This window comes from Lepus europaeus, chromosome 16, assembly GCF_033115175.1.
Source record: "Lepus europaeus isolate LE1 chromosome 16, mLepTim1.pri, whole genome shotgun sequence".
Lineage (NCBI taxonomy): Eukaryota > Metazoa > Chordata > Mammalia > Lagomorpha > Leporidae > Lepus > Lepus europaeus.
Genome location: NC_084842.1, coordinates 47,500,535 through 47,527,270, shown reverse-complemented (window position 1 = coordinate 47,527,270; position 26,736 = coordinate 47,500,535). Strand labels below are relative to the sequence as shown.

Sequence of the window (26,736 nt, the reverse complement as noted above, 5' to 3'; positions counted from 1 at the left end):
ACTCGAACTGGTGCCCATGTGGGTTGTCAGCGCTGCAGGCAGCAGCTTCATGTGCTATGCCATTGCACTGGCCCCAAGAATCTATGTTTTAAAAAATTTATTTATTTGGAAGGCAGAGAAACATACAAGATCTCTTGCCCATTGGTTTACTGCCCAAATGCCAGTAGCTGGGCCTGGGCCAGGCTGAAGCCAGCAGCTGGGAATTCAACTCAGATCTCACGTGTGGGTGACGGGGACCTAAAAACTTAAGCCATCACTCGCTGCCTCCCTGAATGCACCTTAGCAGGAGGTTGGAGTCAGGAGTGGAGCTTGGAGGCTGGCGGGTGCCCCAATCATGTCTTAACAGCTGAGTCAAACTTCCACCCATAAGCAATCCCTTTGAAATATTGAACTTCATATTGTACTGGCTTTTGTTCTGACAAAGAGCCATACTACGGCTGTTGGAAAAGTTAGTTTATTTGGTCTGGCTGGCCCAGGGATGACTTTATAAATCATTATAGTATCAAAAGTATGGTTAATTAACTAGGAACTGAGACAAAGTGGAATGCCATTGCCAAAATGCAGCGCCCTCCTTCCATACCTTATTTGAAACTGAGTGAGGTTCACATGTAATTATTGACTGATGATGATGTATTTTATTTGGCCTGGAGCCAAAAAACTTAGCCCTGTTACTGATGTTCATGATTAAAAGCTGAAGGAAGGAAGGGGCTGGTATTGTGGCGTAGTGGGTAAAGCCACCACCTGCAATGTTGACATCCCATATAGGTACTGGTTTGAGTCCCGAATGCTCCACTTCTGATCTAGCCCCCTGCTAATGACCTGGGAAAAAACAGTGGAAGAAGGCCCAAATGCTTGGGCCCTTGCTACCATGTGGGAGACCCAGATGAAGCTCCTGGCTTTGGCCTGTCCCAACTCCAGCCATTGCGGCCATCTGGGGAGTAAACCTGCAGATGGAAGGTCTCTCTATATAACTCACTCAAATAAAAAAATTTTTTTTTTAAAAAGGAAGGTTCCAGGTTGTTACTTCCTGTCCTAACTGGTATATATTGTAGATGTGATTGTTCTGAACTCTGGTACTCATTGAATAAAAACATATACTGAGTGGAATATAAAAAAGTCAGGTACACCAGGGTCCCAAGTGTAAATCTAGATGTTTTAATCTGTGGTTATAGAATAGGTGGCTCATTGGCCTTCTGTGTTGCAGTGCTGATGTAATAAAGTATGTGTTGTAAGAAAATTCTTACTGATCGTCCCCCATGTGCTAATGAAGGGCATAAGCCTTTGGGAGCATTTATCAAGCTTAAAAAATTTTGTGTGGAGTTAAGCTGATTGCATATTGCTGAAATTTTTTTAATTGTTCATATGTAGTTTTGGCTTACAGCATTCTCTGTCTCTCAGGTCAAGATGATGTTTTCAAGTGCCTGGGGGAGAACATCCTTCAGAATGCTTTCGATGGCTACAATGCCTGCATCTTTGCCTATGGACAGACAGGTAATGTTAAATCATATGAAATCACACAAGCACACAGCTCGCAGTCAAAGATGAAATTGTCATGTTTACCAAGCAGCATGTTGCTGATTTATTCTGATTTGCCTTGTCAGGAAGCACTATAGGGTTTTTTTTTTTTTTTTTAAAAATGGGAGTAATGAAATTAGGCTTAGGATTCTTTTCTTTCCTGATCTTCTCATAAGACAATGGTAGAGTTGTATCTTTTGAAATATATTACAGAGCTATGACTGTTGAACTTTACTATTAGCCATGCCTGTATATCCTGCTTTTGATGGCTTTAAGGATCATAATGGGGAAATATGGACCTAAAAGAACATATTTGTTAATTTGTTTTTGGTTACAATTGATAAGGAGCTTTTCAGCTTCTGCATCCCTGTGGTCAGGGAAAGAATGCCTATTAAAAGTGAACCAGTTGCTTTTATGATTATATCTTATGCTGTGTAGCTTGTCCAACTGGAAACTGCTCTTCACCAAAAACACTACTTATGATGTTTTCAAGCAGCATCGTTTGTAGTGGTTAAAAGAGCAGCAACCTTGAGCAGACTGTGCCCCAGTCCTGCTCTTGCTACTCACCAGCTGGGAAATACGGGCAGATGATCCAGCAGCTCTTCTCCCCAGTGTCCTTTCCTGTCAGATATTGCTAATTCATAGACTTGCCTGTTGCGGTTGTCATAATAAGCCACATGTCAAGAGAGACCTGCGCAGTGGGAGGTGGTTTGTGAGTTTTAGGGTGAAGTGGCAAGTGACCAGAGTAACACTGTGTGTGGTTAAAAGCATGTTTGAGAAATCACTGCTACTAAAAAAAAGAATTATTAAGTGTCAATGGTTAATGTTTGGGAATAATAGGACTATGATCATTTAATTTTCCTTTATATTCCTATGTTTTAAAATTTTTTAAATGAATATGAATTTCTATTACAATGGAGAAAATGGTTTTATCATAGAAAAAGATTGTTCTTTGGTTTCCACACTGTTGCCAAAGGGCAGTAAGTTAATTTGCTCTGGGGATCACAGTGAGAACCCATATTTTTTGTGCTATGATTAGTGAGTGGGAGCAGAGATAACAATATTAGTCATATGGATCTTCCCAGTTTGGTTTTTTTTTAAAGATTTATTTGTTTATTTGCAAGTCAGAGTTACACAGAGAGAGAGGAGAGAGAGAAAGAGGGGTCTTCCATCCGATGGATCACTCCCCAGTTGGCCACAATGGCCGGAGCTGTGCCAATCCAAAGCCAGAAGCCAGGAGCTTCTTCTGGGTCTGCCACACAGGTGAAGGGGCCCAAGGACTTGGGCCATCTTCTACTGCTTTCCCAGGCCATAGCAGAGAGCTGGATTGGAAGTGGAGCAGCCGGGTCTCGAACCGGTGCCCATATGGGATGCCAGCGCTTCAGGCCAGGGTGTTAACCCACTGCACTACAGCGCTGCCCCCACCCACCCACCCAGTTTATGTTTTAGGCATTTTTTTAGCATACATGTAATTAAGGACAGTAAATTTTCTAAGGGACATTTTCTGATGACTTTCATGTATGTCATATGGACACTTCTGTATATTATGTTTGAGTATATTTCTTTAAGTATTTTGGGCATTTTACTCAGTGCTAGTAATTTGTTATAAGCAACAGGGAGAGAGTTATGTATTTAATCATCTCAAAGAGACAGTAATAACTCTGATTTTCATTTTTTAGGGTCTGGAAAATCTTATACCATGATGGGCACAGCTGACCAACCTGGATTAATCCCACGACTTTGCAGTAGCCTCTTTGAACGAACCCAGAAAGAGGAGAATGAAGAGCAGAGTTTTAAAGTAGAAGTGTCCTACATGGAAATTTATAATGAGAAAGTTAGAGATCTCCTGGATCCCAAAGGGTAAAATAACTTGAGCCTTCAGCGTTACAGTGTCATGGACTAGTGCAGACTTAATAAATGGGCTTAAGGGAAGTTTTTACATTGAATTCTATTAGAGAATCATCTAGTAACTATCTTTGTGATTTAGTTTGAATTATGTTGAATAACTTCCTGCAAGCAGCCAGGTTTGGGCTTTTCAACTTAGGGCTGCATGAAGAGAGGAATTTAGGGGCAGAGAAGAGTGGTTGAACAGACATGTACAAAGGTGTTTGAGAAAGTTTGTGGACATGGGGCAGGTGTTGGTGTACTGGTTAAGAAGCTGTGCGGGATGCCTGCATCCTATATTGGAGTGTCTGGGTTCAAGTCCTGGCTCAGTTTCCAAATCCAGCTTCCTGCTTATATGTACCCTGGAAGGCAGCCAGTGATTGCTCAAGCGCTTGAGTTCCTGTCCCATATGGGAGACCTGGATAGAGTTCTGGGTTCCTGACTCAGCCTTGCCCAGCCCCAGTAATTGTGGGCATTTGGGGAATGAATATAAGATGGAAAGTCTCTTTTTATCTGTCTCTTTCAAATAAATAAATAAAAATTTGTAGGCAATATAATGAAAAGATAATTTTGGTGCAAAAATTTCTGAAATTCACAGATTTTTATAGTAGGTATTTTACCTAACTTTATGAAGACCTCCCTGTATGCATGGGTCTCAAAAATTTTTTTGCACAAAAGGAAACTTAGCTTTCAACTCCATGTTTGCACAAACTTCTTGAGGTGCCCTCATTTTTGTCATACTGCCTTTCTCAGATTCATTCACAGCCACAGACAAAAAATAGCTGGTGAAAATTTGTCATTTAGCCTAACTGGTAGGTTTAAACCACTCTTAAACCAAGAAATTTCAGGTGGAATTCAGCTGTCTATAGGCTGTGAGATGGAGGAGAGGTATAATCAGATAGGAAACCTGGTCTTGAGAATGGTTAAAGATTTCCCGGGGAGAAAGTGCCCATGATTTCATGGCATAGACTTCAGAAGAGAGGTGGCCCAGAAGTAGCAGAAGCTGCTCTTGTGACTCCGTAGGCACAGCTGAACTGAATGAGGAAAGTGGGAGGCAGGTGAGGACAGCCTTTCCGTGCAGAGTTCTAAGGAACTGCAACAGTGGGGTGACCGCCTGCAGCTTGCTGTTGTCAAAGTAGCATGAGGAAGGCTGAAGAGCCAGCTGAGCTGAGGCTTAAAGGGCATGGGACAACGGGAGGCATTTAATTACATTTCGATGAGGAAGATGATCCAGGGAAGATGATCTTAGAGGCAGTGATTCAGTGATGCTTGATCAAGGGGAAACCACCTCTGTGCTCTCCAGTGCCGTGTGTGTCTGTGTACACGTAGGTAATGACCTTTAGGCTTTCACAGGGTGACTGAATTGGTACTTACTGTTTCTTCACAAAGTTTACTTAACAAACATTTATTGAGTGATTCTTATATGCCTGGCAGCATGCAAATTGATAGAGGAAAGTCTTAACTCTTTGGACAGAATGAAAGTTTTGTAGACAAATAATTGTAATGTACTACAGTCTGCTTATAACTTGTAGGGAAGCTGATAGAATAGAGAGAGCAAAGAGAGCGATTGTGGCTGGAGAAGGGACGCGTCCACAGAGGGGACTTTATGAGTTTTGTGCCGAGTAGACATTTGTCCACTGAGAGATTAGCTGACAACTGTTCAGGCATGGGAAAAAGCCTGTAGTAATGCATGGAGAAGCAAAGAAATGACCTATTTGGGGAGCGATCTGTCAGTTCAGTGTAGTTGGAGAGAGAGTTCGTGGAAGTCAGATGGAGCACAAGGATGGAGGTGGGTGGAGGATAGCCCAGGCGTGCACATCTTGCTTCCTCTCATTTCCCTGTACGTTTTATTGCTCTGCCTTGAATACTTTCTCTTGCACTCTAACCTCTGTGAAGATTTTTGAGGTCCAGCCCAGACTTACTCATTCCAGAAATTCTTAACTGATTGACTGCATACCTGTTTGTTCTTTTGTTTTGTATTCCACAGTGCTTGTGTGGAATTGCTTGGACTTCACTATCTACAGTTATTCATAACCTTTAGTATTTATTATGAGCTTGTCTTGTGTGTAGGTTAGTAATACATAGGGTGGATTTTGGAGTCATGTAGCTGTGTGTCCAGGTCTTCTTGTCACATATCTTACAAATTCCTTATGCTTCCCAGGGCTAACTTATATGGAGGAGAATGCTGTTATTATACAGTATCTCATTGGGCTGCTGTGGAGACAGCCTGGGATGATACAGCTGAGGTCTTAGGACATTTACTGACATATAGCAAGTGCTCAGTAAGTGGTAGCCATTGTTTTCCTCCCATGAAAAGCCCTTGGGGAAGTTGAAGAATAATGGATCGATACCTTCAAATGTGATCTTGTTTTAGCTATACAGTATTTGGGAGAACTTGGCCTTTTTATTCAAGTACTAATTTTATTAATTCAACATCTACTTTGTACAGTATCATGATTACATTGTTTTACTCAGGAAAAATATAGTAGGCACTATCTTTAAGAAAAAAGAAAAAGGAATAAAATAATGGAATATGTCCAAACACTTGTTCTACACATACTGCATTTTGTATTTATTTGAAAGAGACAGACACAGATCTTTGCTCCTCCACTGGCTCACTCACCAGATGGCCACAACGGCCAGGGCTAGGCCAGGCCAAAACCAGGAGCTCCTTCCAGTTTTCCCACATGAGTGGCAGGGGCCTAAGCTCTTGGGCCATCTTCCACTACTTTTCTCAGGCCATTAGCAGGGAGCTGGATTGGAAGTGGAGCAGCTGTGATATGAACTGGCACCCAAGTAAGATGCTGGCATTGCAGGTGGTGGCTTTACTCGTTAAGCACACTACCAGCCTCCTGTTCTGTATATATTTCATCTACAGTTATATAGTGATGGTTTCAATGCTTGATCCTACATTCTCTAAGATTGCTAATCATGAGAAAATATCATGATGGTGTACTGGAGGACAGTAAACAGTTTAGATTTGAAAGTCACTTCCCTGTTCCCTAACTTTGCTGCTTTCATGAAAGGCCATTCTACAGCTCTTCCTGACCCCCTATGACTTGTGGATGAAGGTGGTGGGCTGGTCTCTGACTGTAGGTGAAGGTGGTGGGCTGGTCTCTGACTGTAGGTGAAGGTGGTGGGCTGGTGTCTGACCGTAGGTGAAGGCAGTAGGCTGGTGTCTGTAGGGGAAGGAGGTAGACTAATCTTTGACTGTAGGTGGAGGTGAGTTGGATTCTGACTGTAGGTGAAGGAGGTGGGCTGGTCTCTGTAGGTAAGGTTGGTGGGGTGGTCTCTGTAGGTGAGGGTGGTGGGCTGGCCTCTGACTGTAGGTGAGGTTGGTGGGGTGGTCTCTGTAGGTGAGGGCGGTGGGCTGGTCTCTGGCTGTAGGTGAGGTTCCTGGGCTGTCCTCTAACTGTAGATGAAGGTGCTAGGCTGGCCTCTGTCTGTAGATGAGGGTGCCAGGCTGGCCTCTGTAGGTGAGGGTGGTGGGCTGGCCTCTGTCTGTAGGTGAGGGTGCCGGGCTGGCCTCTGTCTGTAGGTGAGGGTGCCAGGCTGGCCTCTGTCTGTAGGTGAGGGTGGTGGACTGGCCTCTGCCTGTAGGTGAGGGTGCCAGGCTGGCCTCTGTCTGTAGGTGAGGGTGGTGGGCTGGCCTCTGTCTGTAGGTGAGGGTGGTGGACTGGCCTCTGTCTGTAGGTGAGGGTGGTGGACTGGCCTCTGTCTGTAGGTGAGGGTGCCGGGCTGGCCTCTGTCTGTAGGTGAGGGTGCCGGGCTGGCCTCTGTCTGTAGGTGAGGGTGGTGGGCTGGCCTCTGTCTGTAGGTGAGGGTGGTGGGCTGGCCTCTGTCTGTAGGTGAGGGTGCCGGGCTGGCCTCTGTCTGTAGGTGAGGGTGCCGGGCTGGCCTCTGTCTGTAGGAGAGGGTGGTGGGCTGGCCTCTGTCTGTAGGTGAGGGTGCCGGGCTGGCCTCTGTCTGTAGGTGAGGGTGGTGGGCTGGCCTCTGTCTGTAGGTGAGGGTGGTGGGCTGGCCTCTGTCTGTAGGTGAGGGTGCCGGGCTGGCCTCTGTCTGTAGGTGAGGGTGCCGGGCTGGCCTCTGTCTGTAGGTGAGGGTGGTGGACTGGCCTCTGTCTGTAGGTGAGGGTGGTGGACTGGCCTCTGTCTGTAGGTGAGGGTGGTGGACTGGCCTCTGACCGTAGGTGAAGGTGGTGGGCTGGTGTATGGCTGTTGGTGAAGGTGGTGGGCTGGTGTCTGACTGTAGGTAAAGGTGGTGGGCTAGTCTCTATAGGTGAAGGTGGTGGACTGGATTCTGACTGTAGGTGAGCATGGTGGGCTGGTCTCTGACCATAGGTGAAGGAGGTGAACTGGTCTCTGACTATAGGTGAAGGTGGTAGGCTGGTGTCTGACTAGGTGAAGGCAGTAGGCTGGTGTCTGTAGGTGAAGGAGGTAGACTAATCTTTGATTGTAGGTGAAGGAGGTGGGCTGGTCTCTGTAGGTAAGGTTGGTGGGGTGGTCTCTGTAGGTGAGGGTGGTGGGCTGGCCTCTGACTGTAGGTGAGGTTGGTGGGGTGGTCTCTGTAGGTGAGGGCGGTGGGCTGGTCTCTGGCTGTAGGTGAGGTTCCTGGGCTGTCCTCTAACTGTAGATGAAGGTGCCAGGCTGGCCTCTGTCTGTAGATGAGGGTGCCAGGCTGGCCTCTGTAGGTGAGGGTGGTGGACTGGCCTCTGTCTGTAGGTGAGGGTGCCGGGCTGGCCTCTGTAGGTGAGGGTGCCAGGCTGGCCTCTGTCTGTAGGTGAGGGTGGTGGACTGGCCTCTGTCTGTAGGTGAGGGTGCCAGGCTGGCCTCTGTCTGTAGGTGAGGGTGGTGGGCTGGCCTCTGTCTGTAGGTGAGGGTGGTGGGCTGGCCTCTGTAGGTGAGGGTGCCGGGCTGGCCTCTGTCTGTAGGTGAGGGTGCCAGGCTGGCCTCTGTCTGTAGGTGAGGGTGCCGGGCTGGCCTCTGTCTGTAGGTGAGGGTGGTGGACTGGCCTCTGTCTGTAGGTGAGGGTGGTGGACTGGCCTCTGTCTGTAGGTGAGGGTGGTGGACTGGCCTCTGTCTGTAGGTGAGGGTGGTGGGCTGGCCTCTGTCTGTAGGTGAGGGTGCCGGGCTGGCCTCTGTCTGTAGGTGAGGGTGCCGGGCTGGCCTCTGTCTGTAGGTGAGGGTGCCGGGCTGGCCTCTGTCTGTAGGTGAGGGTGGTGGACTGGCCTCTGTCTGTAGGTGAGGGTGCCGGGCTGGCCTCTGTCTGTAGGTGAGGGTGCCGGGCTGGCCTCTGTCTGTAGGTGAGGGTGGTGGGCTGGCCTCTGACTGTAGGAGAGGGTGGTGGGCTGGCCTCTGACTGTAGGAGAGGGTGGTGGGCTGGCCTCTGACTGTAGGTGAGGGTGGTGGGCTGGCCTCTGTCTGTAGGTGAGGGTGGTGGGCTGGTTGCGGTGTCTGTGCTCATTGCTCGTGTTGCGCATTCTTGACCATTTCTTCCTTTCCACTCTGCGCTTTTGTGTTACTAGCACTTTCTCTCTACATCTTGTAAGCCAGCAGTTTGGGAGTCCTCTTTATCACCATTTATTCACTGAGTGACTCTTTTTTTTTTTTTTTTTTTTTTTTTTTTTTTTGAGAGGCAGAGTGGATAGTGAGAGAGAGAGACAGAGAGAAAGGTCTTCCTTTTTGCCGTTGGTTCACCCTCCAATGGCCGTTGCGGCCAGCGCATCTCGCTGATCCAAAGCCAGGAGCCAGGTGCTTCTCCTGGTCTCCCATGCGGGTGCAGGGACCAAGCACTTGGGCCATCCTCCACTGCCTTCCCGGGCCATAGCAGAGAGCTGGCCTGGAAGAGGGGCAACCGGGATAGAATCTGGCTCCCCGAGCGGGACTAGAATCCGGTGTGCCGGCGCCGCAAGGCGGAGGATTAGCCTGTTAAGCCACGGTGCCAGCCCTGAATGACTCTTAGGTGCCAGAATTTTACTAGAAACTGTATCAGCTCGGTTGTCCAGGCATTGTTCTGGCTCTGCTGGAGTCCATAGTGTGTTTAAGAATGGAAACATAACAATGAATTCTGGCAAGATGATGAGGATGAGAAAGTGAGACAAGAGAAGTGGGTACGAGCAGGTTAGAAAGGAGCTTGCCTATCGGGCTGAGGAATGGGGTCTTTATTTCTTAGCAATTGATGAACTGCCAAACAAGTTTAAGCATTATAATCCATTACTTATTTTTTAAAAAACAAGATTTTATATAGTTTAGAATGAGTACACGTTTATGGTGGAAAATATGGACAAACAAAATAAGAATCACTTGTAATCTCACTGTCGAGGTATTCTATTTTATAAAAGAATTATTTTTAATTGGCAAATAAAAATCGTGTATATTTATAGGGTACAATATGATGTTTCGATCTATGGAAACATTGTCGAATGATCAAATCAAACTAAATAACATAGCCGCAAGTATTTACATTTTTGTGGTCAACATTTAAAAACCTATTCTCAGCAGTTTGGATACATGCATTATATTATTGTTGACTGTGGTCAGTATTCTGTGCAATAGATCTCAAGAACTTCTGACTAGAATTTTGTGCCCTTTGGCCAGCAGGCACCTGGCTGCTTCTTGTTCTGTCACATGAAGTATGCTGTGGTGCTCTGTGTTCTTAGTGGATGCAGTTTTCTGAGTTACCAGTTCCTTGTTTGCCAAGAGACTACTTTAAAAAAAAAACGAGTATTCATTTTTAATTTTTATTGACTCCATGTTCATGCGTTTATTAAAATGATCACACATATCCCCTCCCCCTGCCCCATTAGTCTGTCAGTGTGATTAAGTGCAGGATCTTTCTTTGTAATGTTAAAGCAGCCTAACAGCCCTGGGGTAGCCCAATTTTGTGTTTTCAGTTATTAGATTCAGTTTGTTGTCTTTTGTTTTTCCCTATTCATGGTTGAGATTGGTCTGTAGTTTTCCTTCCTTGCATAGCTAACATTTATTGAGTTTCCGCCCTCTGTACCACATTCTGTGAAATGACAAGTAGACTGTTCATATTTATTTGACTCTGCATTCTTTGTGTAGTAAATAGACATCCCACGGTGTACCCTTTGGAAGGATGTGATATTTTGCCACATTATGAAGGTTTTCTTCCCAGTGAGGATTTTAAAGTTCGCTTTAAATTCTTCTGGGATCAAATCAGTTGGTTTTATTTATTTGGGGGGTCTCTTTTGAATTCAGCATATATGTTTATGGAGCACAGCTGAGTCTTAAAAAAAAACCAGATTATTGTTAAAAATAAATTCTTTGCCTTTTATGAACAGAAGCCGCCAAACGTTGAAAGTCAGAGAGCATAGTGTATTGGGACCCTATGTGGATGGACTTTCTAAACTGGCTGTCACAGGCTACAAGGTAACAGCATCCTTTATGTCAACTACTGGAACTGAGGGACATACAGTGTTCTTGTTTGTTTAATTTGTTATTTTCAAAAATGAATCTTACAATACAATCACTTAATCACTTTTTGTGAAAATCTTAAAAATGAGATAGCAGATTAGAGACCAGCAAATAAATGTAGGCTAAAGAGGAAGAAGCTCTTAAATTAAGCCTCAGGATTGTCAGACTTAATGGGTTTGGAATGGACCTAGATGATTGTAAATTTTACCTGTTGTCCTTTATCTGTTCTGGTGCCTACTTTTACCCCTTGCCCCACTCAACCCCTCCCCTCCAATCCCATTAATTTTTTTTTTTTTTTTACTTTGAGCCTTTTATTATGTTGAATTTTTCAAGAAATAACATTTTTATATTTATACAGCAAAACATGAGACTGTATATATGTATCAGGATTATGTTCAGCTGCAGATAACATAAAAACTGTATAGGGTTTCAGTTTTTTGAAGTGTGGATTATTGTCTCTTGTGTTCCTTATGTATCCTCAATGTCTAGAGAGTACCTGGCATGTGGTAGGTGCTTAGTATACATTTGAATAAGTGAATGAATGGTGATTTACACAGACTTTTCACCTGAAAGAAGTCTAGGGGTTAAGGGTGAATGTTCCAGTGGTGGTGGTAGGTTTCTTTCAGAATGCCATATAGAGAGATGCAGCCATGCCCCTGTTTTCATGGTTCAAGCAGTCTCTTAGGACCAAGATGTGGTAGTACACCTACATTCTTTAAGGAGAGTTCCCAGATGGCCTGTGTTATACAGTCCATCTTATGCATCATGTGGCCAGACTGAGCTGCAAGGGTGGTTGGGAGAGGCAGTCTCTTAGCTCTGCTGTGATATGCTGAGCTAAAAGCTGGGTTCTTTTATTGGAAAGAAGAGGAGACTGGATAATAGGAGGCGACTTATTATCTTTCATGTAGTCTTTTCTTTTTCCTTATTAAAATCCTTGTAAAGTAGATGTTCCTACAGCTTTGTAGTCTTTCATTAGTCTTACTAATGAAACTGAAGTTCAGATTACTAAGTGACTATTTTAGAACTTGCAGCATTTTACAAAATGAAAATCCATGGTCTTTATTATATTCTGTCTGCCCCTCCCTCCCTCCTTCTTTCTTTTCCCTGCTTTCCTCCCCCTCCTTTGTCCTTCCCTCCTCCCTCCTCCTCTCTTTCATCAGTACTAGCAAGCATGTGGTAAATCTATATAGAAAATTAGTCTTTAAGTATTCTCATTTTACAAATGGCTTTGGGGTGGGCATTTGTATAGTGGCTAACACACTGCTAGGATACCTGCATGATGAAGTGCCTGGTCTGAGTCCTGGCTCCACTCCTGATTCCAGCTTCCTGCTAATGCACACCTTGGCAGACAGCAATGAGAGCTGGAATAGCTGGGTCTCTGTTACCCATGTGGGAGACCTGGATTTGGCTGGTGCAGCTCTGGCTGTTGTGGGCATTTTAGGAGTGACCCAGTGGATGGAAGGTGTGTCTGTCTGTCTGTCTCTCTCTCTCTGACTTTTGAACAAATATGTACAAATATAGATACTCAAAACAGATCTGGTAAGATATACAAAGGTGGTAGCTGGTGATATACATTGAGTGAAGAAGTTACAAGTTATTTGTTGGCTGCTTATTTGTGTATAATTTGTTTGAACAGTAAAGTTGTGGGGGTGGGGGCGATGGTGCTGTGGCGTAGTTAAAAAAAAAAAAAAGCTGCTGCTTGCAGTACTGGCATCTCGTATGGGCTCTGGTTCGAGTTCTGGCTGCTCCACTTCCATCTAACTCACTGCTAATGTGCCTGGGAAAGCAACGGAAGATGGCCCAAGTGCTTGGGTCACAGCACTCACATGGGAGACCTGGAAGAAGCTCCTGGCTTCAGGCTGGCCCAGCTCTGGCCATTGTGGCCATTTGGTGAGTGAACCAGTGGATGGAAGGTCTCTGTCTCTCTCTTTCTTTCTCAAATTTTGCCTTTCAAATAAATGAAATGAACAAATTAAAAAAAAAAAAAAAAGTATAAGCAGTAAAGTTGTATTGAATCAATGATTAAAAATCTAAGTTTTAAAAATTTTCAAATTAGGTGAGGTTAGCATGACAGATGCATCCATCTGTGTGATTCAAAAGGATAGCTTCTAAAGTTGTTGTTTTTTTTTTTTTTTTTTTTTTAGGATTTGTTTCTTTATTTTGAAAGTCAGAGTTCGGGAGAGGCAGAAAGAGATCTTTCATCCTCCGGTTCACTCCCCAGAATGCCAGAATGGCCAGCACTGGCCCAGGCAGGAGCCAGGAGCTTTATCTGGGTCTCCACCTGAGTAGCAGGGACTCAAACACTTGGGTATCTCTGCCCAGGCCATTAACAGGAAGCTGGATCTGAAGTGGAACAGCTGAGATATGAACTGGCACCCATGTGGGATGCTGGCCTCAGGCAGTGGTTTTAACTGCTATACTACAGTGCTGGTCCTGGTTCTAAATTTTTCTGATTTTTAAATGCAGCTTGCCTCTTTGGTCTGTGCCTGCAGAAAATAATGGGCTTTGAGTTTTCAGAGACAGTATTAGCTGTTGTGCTCTGTGGGGTTCACTGTTCGTTGTTGACTAAGTAATGAAATTTGTACTGCATTCCGTGTGGGTAGCAGAGTTTTCATATTTACTACACGGATGATAAGATGTGTGTCTGACTTATCTCCGCCTAGGATATTGAGTCTTTGATGTCTGAGGGTAACAAATCTCGCACAGTCGCTGCAACCAACATGAATGAGGAGAGCAGCCGGTCCCATGCAGTCTTCAAAATCACCCTCACGCATACGCTGTACGACGTGAAGTCTGGGGTAGGTGTCCAGTGCGTTACCTTTGTGTTGACTTTCTGGAGTAGATCATGGCTTGTCTTTTTCTCTTCAGGTTATTTGATGAATAAAATTCCTAGGCACACTCATGTGTCAGGTAGGACTTGGACAAGCAGGTGAGCAGACAGGGCTGGACTGTGAACAGTGAGGTGACTACAGAGATGTTGCCACAACCTAAGGAGGAGTTGGTTCCAGGTGGAATCTTGGGGAATAACCTCCAGAACCTGCAAGGACGCCTCGAAAGCTAGGAGTTCAAGGCACAGCCTGTGACCATGGTCAGGAAGCAGAACTAAAGACGTTGCTTTTGTCCTTGCAGCTACCCTGTAGCTCCCTGGAAGGCAGAGACTGCTGGAATCTTCCAGCAGAAAGCATCACATTTCCATGACCCGCTTGCCACGAAAAACACACACAGGGAAGCAGGGCCGTGGCCTCTGCTTTACATGTGCTTTCCACATCTTTAGCAAGAGGATCTGGTTGATGGACCCTGTGTCACATAGGGAACCCTGGCTGAAGGGTGTCTGACAGAGGCAGAGGTTAGCTCCCCAGCCTCCAGCTAAGGGAGGGTGGCTCAGAAGGTAGGCAAGCTGGCGACCCACGGTTTCTGAGCTTTCGAGTGGTGGCGACTGCAGGAGCCAAGACTGACACTGCAGCTGATTGAGTGCATTTTGTTTGTTTGTCTTTACAGTGTCGCCTTCTGCTAAGTGGCTAGTGTTGGAAGGACTGACTTGCTCTCGGGAGATTGTACTATAAAGTTACTAGATCTTGTTGAGTAATTCTTGAGTTTCGGTTGGGGATCTTGTGAGGGATAAATGGAGTCATATTTATACTTTTGCCACATTGGCAGTGTCTCTGTTGACTGACGCATGTGTTTTCCTCTTTTGTGTGAGGTTTTGTATAGTTTATTATGTATTAATTTCAAATACCAGGAGTTAAAATAATCACCCTGCAAAGTGCTATGTTTGGCAGGATTTTCATTTGCTGAAAGCCTATTTTTCTTGTTTTACCATCACAGCAAGACTAGTGTTAAACAACAAAAAGTTCTTTGTTTCCTATTTCCTTTTCAGCATAAAACAAAAAACATTGAAGGCCTTTTCTTTTTATTAAACCAAAAGTGCTCTTAATTTGGGAAACCAAGTATCCTTTTGTTAGTCACATGTTTATTTTATGGAAATACATACTCCTGTGTATTTTAAAGGAAAGTCTTAAAAGGATCCAACTGGCATTGGTTTCTTTTATTCTTGCACTGTTGCTGAAGAGTAAAATATTTGTTACATGTATATATATGAATTTTGAAAAAGAAAATGCTATATACATGTATATATAATATCTTAACTAGAAAAAGATGTAACTCTGATACCTGCAGTTGTGAAATAGGAAGGAATTATTAAATATGAGTAAGATGGAAGACTTCAGAACATGTTTTGAGGAATTTTTATTGTATAAAAGTCAGATTAGTGTTTTTTAGAGCAGTACGAATTGCAAGTATTTTGCCTCAGAATTATTGGTAAATAAATATTCATGAAGTTTTATTTTTTATTTTTTTATTTTTTGACAGACAGAGTGGACAGTGAGAGACAGAGACAGAGAGAAAGGTCTTCCTTTTTGCCGTTGGTTCACCCTCCGATGGCCGGCGCTGTAGGCGCGCTGCTGCCGGCGCACCGCGCTGATCCGATGGCAGGAGCCAGGTGCTTCTCCTGGTCTCCCATGGGGTGCAGGGCCCAAGCACTTGGGCCATCCTCCACTGCACTCCCTGGCCACAGCAGAGAGCTGGCCTGGAAGAGGGGCAACCGGGACAGGATCGGTGCCCCGAGCGGGACTAGAACCCGGTGTGCCGGCGCCGCAAGGCGGAGGATTAGCCTATTGAGCTGCAGCACCGGCCCATGAAGTTTTAAGTATAGTTTCAAATCATGATAAAAATCAAAAATAGTTCAGAGAAATACACAAAATACTTTGGCTGTCTTCAGAGTGTGTCATTTCAGGGCGCTGTGTCTCAGATAATGAACTCTCAGGCTTTTTGGGTGAGTGGAGCTCTGTAGCTGCTGTGTGAATTTACCAACCAGAGTATGCAGTTTCAGTATTGCATACCAGTACACAATGATTTTGAAATAACAGTAAATAACTGCAGTGAAGGATTTAGACAAACTCAACGTAGACAGTCTGATTTCTGTGTTCTTTAACTATGTACTGGTGTTTATCAATTTTTCGGTAGACATCTGGTGAGAAAGTGGGCAAACTGAGCTTGGTGGACTTAGCCGGTAGTGAACGAGCAACAAAAACTGGAGCTGCAGGTGACAGGCTGAAGGAAGGGAGCAACATTAACAAGTAAGTTTTCCAGAAGCTTTTTTTTTTTTTAACTGATTTATTGATTTAATAGCCAAATAGGTGAACCTCTGTGGTTATTAAAATAATAAGATTCTGGAGAGATTAAGGCTGTCATGGATGGTTCAGAACTTTTTTTTTTTTTTTTTTTTTTTGTATTTTTAATGGGCCTGAGCTCACTTTATGTTGTGTAATGCCTGATGAGTCAGAGGAGCCCCAGTTAAGTTGATGTTTCAACAGTGGCCCTATTGACATTTTGGGTAATTCTTTGTCCTGGAAGAGGAGGAGTGATCTTGTGCATTGTAGGATGTTTTGCAGCATCCTTGGCATCTGCCCACTAGATGGCAGTAGCACTTGCTGCCTCTCCCCTCACATGCAGTGGTACAACCCAGACTCTCAGCATGGCTATCTATTTGCTAGCGGTGCACGGTGTGTCCCTCCCTGCCCCCCCACCCCCCAGGTTGAGAATCATTGGTCTCAGCTATATTAAAGAACAAAGGTAATTGGTCTCTCTGATTTTTAACTGTAGACCTTGACCCATGTGTTGCTCTCTGAGCAAACAGCATGTGTACTAGGTGTATCCTAACTGCTGCTGTGTTGTCCAAGTGCGAGAAGCTAGGGCCTTATGAGATAAAAATCTGTTTGCTTTTTCCTTCATGTGGTTACAGTTTCCTCCTCAAGCTAAACTTTTAGGTCCTTGTGGGTGGGGGTCTTTTCTATCCTCATGGCTCCTGGAAGGGCGCATAGCAAGCCATTAGTCACCAGTTGGAGATAATGGGACACTGCCACCCACATGTTGTCTGTTATTAAAACATACATGGTTTTTGCCTCATAAATGTTTTTGTTGTGTTTGTGGTTCCTTTCTTGAAGAGCTATTTGTATCTTTATCTTCACCTGAAGATTTACAGCTTACATTTTCATCTACCCAAATGAAATAAGCAATCAGGCTAAGCATTTTCATTGCTTAATGTATTCTTAGAGGGACAACAGCTACTTAGAATTTGTGTTTTTCTAAACTGAGCAGCAAAATGTTGACAGTGCTGCTCACATGTAGGAACAAAGCATCTTGATTTTCAGTCTTTGTGCTAAAATGTGACAGTTGTGTAATTGTTACCCCTTTTGTGTAATTGTTACGGTTTGTTGTACTGTGCAGGTCCCTCACAACCCTCGGTCTGGTTATCTCTGCCCTGGCAGATCAGAGTGCTGGCAAAAACAAGAATAAATTTGTTCCATATCGTGATTCCGTTCTCACATGGCTGCTCAAAGTAAGTTTTTTCCTTCTTGTTTTTTTTCCCATCCTGGCATACTGTAGGTGGTTTGTGAAAGAAAGGTGGCAAGAGTGCACTGTTAATCTCCAGTTACCATTTCTTGTATCAGCGTCCAAATGTGTACTTATTGGGCCCTTACAAAATAATTGATAAATTCATCATAGACCCACAGCAATTTTAGTGAATTGAGCATAAATTTCTTCTTAGTAATTAACATCCCAGTCCCCCAGAACCTGGATGGAGTTGGATTGTTGGGCGCCCCCTTCTCACACAATTTAGCCTGGGGCTTTGGGGAAACAGAAGAAGGACCCACTGCTAATGTGACAGCCGAGTGAGTCATGGGAAAGGATCTTCCACTGTGTGACACACACTGCTGGGTGGCTCTATGTTTTGAGAGTCCTTGTGTTTGACATTTTGGACCTTGTTTTCTGTTTTACTTAACTCATGATCATTTTAGTTTGCTTAAGCTTCTTTTAAATGAGAGTTAGTTATTTGCAAGGCAGAGAGAGAAAGAAATCCATCTTCAGCTACTGGTTTACTTCCTAAGTTCTTGGAACAGCTGGAGTAGGGCTAGACCAAAACCAGGAACCAGGAACTCTATCTGGGTCTCCTGAATGGATGGCAGATCATCTGATGCCTCTCAGGTGCAATAACAGGAAGTTAGATGGGAAGCAGAGTAGCTGAGACTTGTATCAGGTACTCTGATATAGGATACAGGCAAACCAAGCTATGGCTTAACCTGCTTCCACTTCTTTGAGGTTTTTATTAAAGAATACAGAGCAGAGTACACATTCCGTGCTTAATTGATTCAGTATGACTGAGAGCAATGGAAATGAGAAAGAAAACCTGTATGAAGGGCTGTGAGGAGACTGTATGGCGTCGTAAGCCACTCCCTGCCCTTGATGGCTCAGCACCTAGGAAGGGAACTTCAGTGTGTGCTCAGACAATTAGAATGTGAATTTGTGGTGGACTCCGTGACAGCACAGTACGGGCACATAGTCAGAGTCTGATGAAACAGAAAACTATGGTGGTGTTCCAGGTTCCCTCTGTCTATGTGGAGGGGTGTGCTGAGTGGGAGATAGACTGGGTATTAGAGGATATAGTTCTAGTGACAGTTTAACTTTTTACAGAGGGTGTCAACCCTGAGCAAAATTCTTTGCCTAATACTTTTTTTCCCTTATTTTTTTAAAATGGAGAAATAATTTTGTGTGTCATGTTTAGTTTTGTGAGCATTCATTGTCTCATTGATCAAGAATATATTCACTGGGAACCAGCATTTTGGCATAGCAGGTAGATCTACCACGTGGAGTACCAGCATCCCTTATTGACACTGGTTCATGTCCCAGCTGCTCCACTTCCCATCCAGCTCCCTGCTAGTGGCCTGGGAAAAGCAGTGGAGGATGGTCCAGGTGCTTGAGCCCCTGATACCCACGTGGGAGACCTGGAGGAAGCTCCTGGGTATGGTCTGGCCCAGCCCTGGCTGATGAGGCTGCCTGGGGATTGAATCAGCAGATGAAAGATCTTTCGATCTCTTAATCTCTTTGTCTTTCTCTCTCTCCCTGTCATTCTGACTTTCAAATAAATAAATCTTAAAAAAAAAAAAAAAACAAAACTGTGTTGACCACCTGTCTCTGTTAGGGTTGAGAACAGAGGTCACAGTTACTGACTTAGCTTACGGCAGGTTTAGAGGGCAGCCCTTGTGAAGGGAAGTCAGATCTAACGCTTTCTGCACCCCTTGAAAGATTTCCCAATATTCCATTTTGTAAACAGCTCACCATCTGAACAGGCTTTGTCAAGTGAAAACATTCTTTCCATCAGTGTCACTAAGTTCTGCTTAAATGAAATTTGCTGCAGTGGAAAATCTGATAGATTAAACACTTTGGCCAAAATGCAATAAAATTAGAAGTTTGAAACAAAAGGGTAAACAAATTTTGATAATTAAAAAAATCTCATAAAGGGTTATTACAAAACATTTTACTACCAAGGAATGTGTCAATGATTCATCTTAAAAATCTCACACATTTTCTCCGGAAGAGAGCTGGATGAGATCCTTTCTTCTTCCTCGAACTTTCCACAGAAACACTTCCTTGACGCGCCTGATTTGAAAGAGGGAATATTATTGTCCTTGTTGTATGATGTTTGCTACTTCATCCCACCTCAAACAATAGGAAATAACTGCTGTCAATGTGACCAGCATGGATAAAATGTCCCAGGTAACTGGAACCCATGGCAGTAGAAGCAGAGGCCACGTGTGTTCTCTCGTTTGCCTCTTAGCAGGTCAGGTAGGCTGCAGGGAAGGTGCACAGAACAGTGGCAGGATCAAGACTGGAGTCCAAGGCTGTCCTCACTGCCTAACTTTTCTCGCCTGGCCTGTGCTCTTCAGAAAGGTTGCTTTTCATCTGGAGGCTCACTTTACCAATCTTTGGTAGACAATGATGAAAAACAAAATATTTGAGCTTGAAGAATACTTGTAAAAACAAAACTTTTTGAAAAAGCTCACTTCATATTTTGTTTACATTACGTTATAAGTGTTGTAGATCAAATGTTAGCCCAGGTTTTGTAGTTTTCCTTAAAAGCTTATGTGACCTTCCTTGTATCTTGTTTGACTTCAGCAGCAAGTTCATAAACAGGATTGCTTTTTAAAAATGTGTTCCAGAGCTTGCAGTGTTCCCAGGGACCACTCCAAATCTGGTGGTACACAGTTCATTTTTCTTTGAAGTGCCTTTTAGGTCCCTGTTGCTTTTTCCTTCTCTATCTATTCCCCTTCATCCTCACTTGACATTGGGGTGGTTTGCATACTTTCCAATACAACTTCCATTGAACTCAGAAAATTACTTATCTGAGATAAGATTTGCAGTTTATTTTTCAGTTTTTTTCCCCATTGCATTTGAATTATAATTGTGTTCTTGCGGTATAAAGCTCCTTTTTTCCCTCTTTAATATTTGTTTATTTGAAAGGCAGGTTGAGAAAGAGAGCACGTTCACACTCCCCTGTTCACTGGTTCTCCTGATGCCCACACATGCTGCGGCTGGCCCGGGCTGAGGCTGAAAGCTGGGAACTCAATCCAGGTCTCCTGCCTGGATGACAGGAACCCCCAGTGACTTGAGCCATCACTGCTGCCCCCAAGTCTGCATCAGCAGGAAGCTGGAGTCAGCAGCCAGAGGCAGGTGTGAAACCTAGGCACTGCCATGTAGAATGGAGGTGGCCTAACCAGGGTCTTCACCACCAGGCCAAGCACCTGCCCTGTGGTGTTGGCAGTCTTTAAATGAGGGCTTCTGAGCACCAAGCAACTTCTTGTAGAGAATGAGTGCCTGGATTATCTCTGGCATCCACCGTGCTGTTTGATCCTTAGTGCTGCTTCCCTAATGAAGGCCACTTTCACTGCCAGTGTTTCCAGGTTTCCCGCCCAGTCTGTGCTCTTCAGCTAGGACCACAGCACTCACAGCAGCTTTCTAGATTAATGCTCTTAACCTGTTCCTCTTTGGGATCTTGGTATTCTAAGTTCTAGCGAAGTGGCGAGTGCTGTCTCGCTTCCAGGGCTGCATTCTTACTCCCTTTGGCGCGTTCTCTGCCACTCTTGCATCGCCCCTGCCATGCCCCCTGCTTCTCTTTACCTGAGTGATGCTGATTGAAATTTAGGTCTCAAAGGTCCCTTTGTCTGGAAGGCTCCCCCTGCCTGTCTGCTCTTTGTTTTGCCACACCACATTGTGTTTACCCTGGCTTAGTTCTTACAGTGTTGCTTAGGGGCGTGATGAGCTGAGTGAGCGGGCAATTTCAGCTCTGCTCTGAGCTAGCATTGGGATCCACGATAAATCGGCCAGTCTTCCTGGCTTTCAATTTCTTGTCTGTAAAATGCAGCAATTTGATTAGATGACTTGAAAGAGTTCTTTCAGCTTTTAAAAAAATTTTGCTTTCCAAAATTAAATTTGTATCCCATGAACACTTAATTTGAAACAAAGCGAGTCTAGTTTGCCTAATTAAACAGCTAAGGAGTCAGCAAGAAGCTTTATTCTTTCTCCTTGAGCCAGTGCCAGATCTTTTGTTACCATTTCCTTCTCACCAATGGCAGGAGGCCACTTTACTGTAAGCACATTGTTGCTCCCCGAATGAGGGCTTTAAAAATACCAACCACTTGTTGCCCAGTTTCCTTTTTGCAGCATAAATAATGGCATAGTCTGTGCGCGCTTCTCCTCTGGTAGCCATTGGCACAGCTGCCCTTTGCCCAGTAGCACCTGTGGTTCATGTGGCTGACGGTGTGGTGCTACTGGCGAGCTGAAATGCAACGTGGAATTTAATCCCTGTCTGCTCTTCATGTCCCATTTGAATCTCGTCGGTGTGCGTGGCAGTCTTCGTGACATTTTTCTGGAAGTTGCCAAATCTCAGGCACCACCAGTGTGAAATGAGTGTTTATTAGCGAAAAGTGAAACAAGCAATGATAGATTTGAAATCCCAAATTAGTTGTATTTCCTGCCTTTTCATGCATTAAAGTGTATTTTCTCTGACAATATAACTATGTTTTCTGTGGAAAAACAAATTCTTAGTACTGGATAAATAGATATCTTGTCTGTGACTGTATTGAATTGTTGTCAGTAGTTCAGGTATTATGTTGTTGATACTAAGATAAAATAATTTGGAGAGGGGTCAAATCTGTCTTAATCCTTAGATCTGAACTGTGTATTACCACGTATACATTGGGAAGTCCTTTTGGACTTGAAAACAGAATCTAGCTTGGCTAGAATATTTTTTACCTTACTAGTTCTGGGTTTTTTGGGCAGATTATTTAACCTCCTCTATCAGAATAAATGTTTTCCCATCAGTAAAATGGGGGTGCCAATCATCAGCTTTAGAAGTCTGAGAACTAAGTACATATGCAAATATTGTCTATGTAACAAATTTTAAACATATTGGAATTGGAAAAAAGTTACGTTTTCAGTAGTAATAATTTTCTGTAAGTATTGTCCAAAAATACAGTTTTCTTATGTGCTAGTGATTTCTATGTTACTGGCCTTTTGGAGATTCTCTCTAATGTTGATTACTCAGGGAGGGCACTGAATCTTATCTGGATAATTCTTCTCAGCTTGGCGTGGTTTAGCGGTGTGTGAGTAGTTTATCTATGGTTCTGTAAATGATTACTCCCCAAACTTAACAGCTGGAAGCAGCAATCAGCCTGTCTGGTTTTGGCCAAGGTCTGTCACGTAGCGGTGGTGGGGTCTGCTTTCTGTGGTTGCTGGGCAGACTTTCGTAGGTCTGCTTCCAGACTCGCTCTGTGGGGTCTATTCATGGGGTCTTCTCTGCTCATGGTAACTGGTTTCCCCCAGAGCAGGAGCATGTGCCCAAGCAGAACCACCTTGTGTTGATCTCAGAAGTGACTTGCCAGACCGGCGCCATGGCTCACTTGGCTAATCCTCCGCCCGTGGCGCCGGCACCCCAAGTTCTAGTCCCAGTTGGGGTGCCGGATTCTGTCCCAGTTGCCCCTCTTCCAGTCCAGCTCTCTGCTGTGGCCCAGGAGGGCAGTGGAAGATGGCCCAAGTGCTTGGCCCTGCACCCGCGTGGGAGACAGGAAGAAGCTCCTGGCTTTGGATCGGCGCAGCGCACCAGCCTTAGCAACCATTTGGGGGGTGAACCAATGGAAGGAAGACCTTTCTCTCTGTCTCTCTCATTGTCTAACTCTGCCTGTCGGAAAAAAAAAAAAAAAAAAAAAAAAAAAAAAAAAAAGGTGACTTGCTGTCACTTCTGCTGTATTCTGTTCATCAGACGCTCAACAGAAAGTTCTGCTGTCCAGGGCTGGGGATGAACACCAGGAGGTGAGGATACTGGGAGCCACTTTTGGCGCTGTCCACCACAGGTGGATTCCATTCAGCCTTGTTTGGTCCATCAGAGTGAGGCAGATGTGATGTCCCAAATCTAGTTTTGTGATTGAGTTGTATCTTGTTACTTCTAATATCCTCAAATACAAAGTCGTTTTTTCTGTATGTTGGGAGACAGTTCCAAAGCCCATTTCACTGTGCCTGCCAATTGCAGTATAATGAACAGGACAAGCCTTGTCCGAACTGCGGAGGCTTTTGTATAGAACCAGAAACCTGTTCTGTTAGTTTTCGAAGGGTTATCACAGAAGAAAATGAAGCTCTATAATGTGTCTTTGGTTTCATAAGACTATAATTTTATGTTTTGGAAACTTTACGAGGTATTTGATAGCTTGTAGCCACAACTTTGTACATCATTATTTAGGCTTCCTAGAGCTTCCCAAGTAAGTAGCACAACCATCAGATGTGAGCTCATTACTACATTTGTTCAGTTCTTCTAGGGAAGATTTTGCTGGCATTTAAGCCATCTTTTCTTCGTTCTGAGTTTTCTGCTCACTTAGGCGATTCTGTTGCCTGTAAAATAGGACAAATGTTTGTTATCAACAATGTCCACTTTCTGGTAGCAAATTCTTCATCATTTGAGATGTAAATCAAAATTTCAAACTCAAATTTTTTTGCTATTAGAGGATGACTGGGTGAACAAAGAAAGCCTCCATGGAGGGAATTTGAGTTTGATTCAGCGACTCAACCATGTCATCCTTAACATCTCTCTTGTGCTTACCATTGAGTCAGTTTCACCCTAAAGCAGGTTGTAGTTCATGGTTTTGAGTTGACTACCAACAACTTCCAAAGACCCATGTTTCTTTGACCAACATCAAGATAGGAGGATGGGATTGGAAAATTCACTAAAAAAAATGAGGAGATACAAATCCAGAAATTCTTGGAAAACATCATCTTCACATTTCATTGACCCAAATGGGACCCTGTGCTGAGGCTGAACCAATCACAATGGCTGGGAAATGGGGTTTTACTCATAAAAGTATCCCTGGCCTGAACTTCTGGACATGACTTTGAAAGTGTCTCTTTTCCAATCCCTGAGCTGTGTATAAGGGTTCTGTCTTCTTCCCACAATGCTCCTGGATTTGACTAGGAGAGGTGTTGATCTGAATAAAAATTAGGGCTTTTGTAAGAGTGAATGTTGAGGAGACAACCACCATTTCCACTACAATGAAGAAGATGATGATAAAAAAAAAAATAGGACAAATGGACTTAGAATTAATTTTTGTGAAACTGAAATAAATGCAGGCTTCATATTTCTTCCCTGTCTCTTCTCAAAAGTCAAAGTTCCTCCCTTTTTGAGAACAAACAACATAGGATTTGAGTCAGTATACCTGCTTTTAGCTCTAGTTTTGTCATTAAATATGTGTTTCACTTTGAACTTACTTCACCGTGTCTGACTTCAAGTTCCCTAAAATGCACCTTCTTTTCTTCCCCCTCCTGCAGGACAGCCTGGGGGGCAATAGCAAGACAGCAATGGTGGCCACTGTGAGTCCGGCAGCCGATAACTATGATGAAACGCTTTCCACACTGCGGTATGCAGATCGCGCCAAGCACATTGTGAACCACGCTGTGGTGAACGAGGATCCGAACGCACGGATTATCCGAGATCTCCGGGAGGAAGTTGAGAAACTGCGAGAGCAGCTCACAAAAGCAGAGGTATGAGGCACCGCCGGGCAGTGCCCTGTGCATCCAGGGAAGGCTCTTCAAGCCAGAGCTCGGGGTTTCTTCCCTTGGCCTCCGGTGATGAGTCCTCTGCTGGGAGTTTTTGAATTTCCTCTAGGATGAGAAGTTGGAACTGAGAAGTAAAGAAAGGTTGTCACACTTGAAATTGAGAGTTTTCATAGGTGTTAAAAGGTTTGAAGAAGAGAGAACACAGAGAACTGAGAAAATACTTCTTGTCATGTGTAGCCAGGCAGCAGACGAGAGCGAAGAGATATTATAGCATAGGGGAGAGCAAGGGAGCGACCAGAAACCAACCATACGTGATTCAGCTTAGTGCCAGAAATGAGTGGGCATGGATTGATTGGACGAGGAATCCAACAGATGTTTTTAATCTTATTCATTAAGTGATGGAATTCAGAATGGAAATCTTGAGGTCTTTCACACCTTAATGACCCAACCTTTCCATGATGGGGATTAATTATGTTTGTAGGGAAACAGCTCTAGCTAAAGTACCCATCTATTTACTGTCCTCAATTTCTTCAGCCTTCTGTGTAGTCTACAAGGCATTCTCTGACTCTGATCCCCTCATGAAATGATGTCTTTGTTACTGAATTTGAGAACCTACATAATTCTCATACATTCATACATTGAAGCATCCCTTGAAATGCAGAGTGAAATACCAGATTAAGGGTTCCTACTGTAGCGAGCATTTCTGCACTGCAGTCATTTTGCACTAGGGGATCTGTTCCTGGCGCTGGCACCACAGCCCTTTTCTTCTTCCGAACCCTATTCTGGGAGTAAATAAGGAAAACACAGTTAGGACAGCTACCTTGAGCATGTCATTGCCTGTTGAATTTTATCCTATTTTTATAATTTTACAGGTCAGGGTTCTTGGGAAGTTACAAGCAAACTTAGTATTGGCACCATCCACTTTGCAGCTGCACACATTAGTCTGTATATATTTGAGTAAATTCCTAAGTCATCCGTAAAGACTCAGTGGAATCCTGTGTATGAGGCTGGATACTTTACCTATTAGAATTTAAAAAGGAATGAGATCTTCACAGCAGGTTGGAGGAAAAGGAAGAATTAGTCTTCCTTTTATTTTATTTTTTTAAGATTCTGTTTATTTGAGAGGTAGAGTTTAGACAGTGAGAGGGAGAAACAGAGAGAAAGGTCTTCCATCCACTGATTCACTCCCCAAATGACCACAATGGCTGTAGCTGGGGCGATCTGAAGCCAGGAACCAAAGGCTTCTTCCTCATCTCCCACATGAGTGCAGGGGCCCAAGCTCTTGGGCCGTCTTCTACTGCTTTCCCAGGCCATCGCAGAGAGCTGGATCAGAAGAGGAGCAGCCGGGACATGAACTGGTGCCCATATTGGATGCCAGCACCGCAGGTGGAGGCTTAGCCCACTGTGCCACAGCGCTGGTCCCTAGTCTTCCTTTTAAATGTACCTTCGATAGTTTGAGTTTCTAGTCTTCACCGTGGCCCGGGTAGTGGGATCAGTGATGGCCCATTACTATATTTGCAGTAGATAGGGACTTGAGCAGGCTGCACAGCTGACCGGAGACAGATGGTCACATAGGTCCTTGCAGAGTAGGCAACTTCTTTTTCTAGGGCTTCGTCCAGACGTTTCATGAAGTAAACATTCTGCTTGTAGGCAATGAAATCTCCAGAATTGAAAGACCGGCTGGAAGAATCCGAGAAGCTAATCCAGGAAATGACTGTGACCTGGGAGGAAAAATTAAGGAAAACCGAGGAGATCGCACAGGTTTGTGTTTCTTAATTTTGTAGCAGTTTATACAGTGGACTCAACTGGCATTTCTGGCCCCTCTGCCAGTGACAAGTCTGCCACTGTTAGTAGGAATCTAGATCTAAAAGCGTCTGTAGTTTACCAAATTAATTTGGAGGATAAAGTGCTATAATTTCAATAGATTATTATGTAAGAAATAATTAACTCTTCAGTGTTAGTAATC

The 26,736-nt window shown here is 44.1% G+C and overlaps 1 protein-coding gene across 1 annotated transcript in view; it reads left to right on the top strand.

Moving 5' to 3' along the window:
* The window catches only part of KIF13B (kinesin family member 13B), a 212,894-nt gene that overhangs the window by 86,803 nt on the left and 99,355 nt on the right, over positions 1–26,736 (top strand). The window contains exons 5-12 of the mRNA XM_062212673.1: positions 1,399–1,491; positions 3,195–3,375; positions 10,703–10,790; positions 13,499–13,633; positions 15,858–15,970; positions 17,121–17,232; positions 24,543–24,755; positions 26,421–26,531. Coding sequence (XP_062068657.1) covers positions 1,399–1,491; positions 3,195–3,375; positions 10,703–10,790; positions 13,499–13,633; positions 15,858–15,970; positions 17,121–17,232; positions 24,543–24,755; positions 26,421–26,531 — 1,046 coding nt within the window. The remainder of the gene's footprint in view (positions 1–1,398; positions 1,492–3,194; positions 3,376–10,702; positions 10,791–13,498; positions 13,634–15,857; positions 15,971–17,120; positions 17,233–24,542; positions 24,756–26,420; positions 26,532–26,736) is intronic.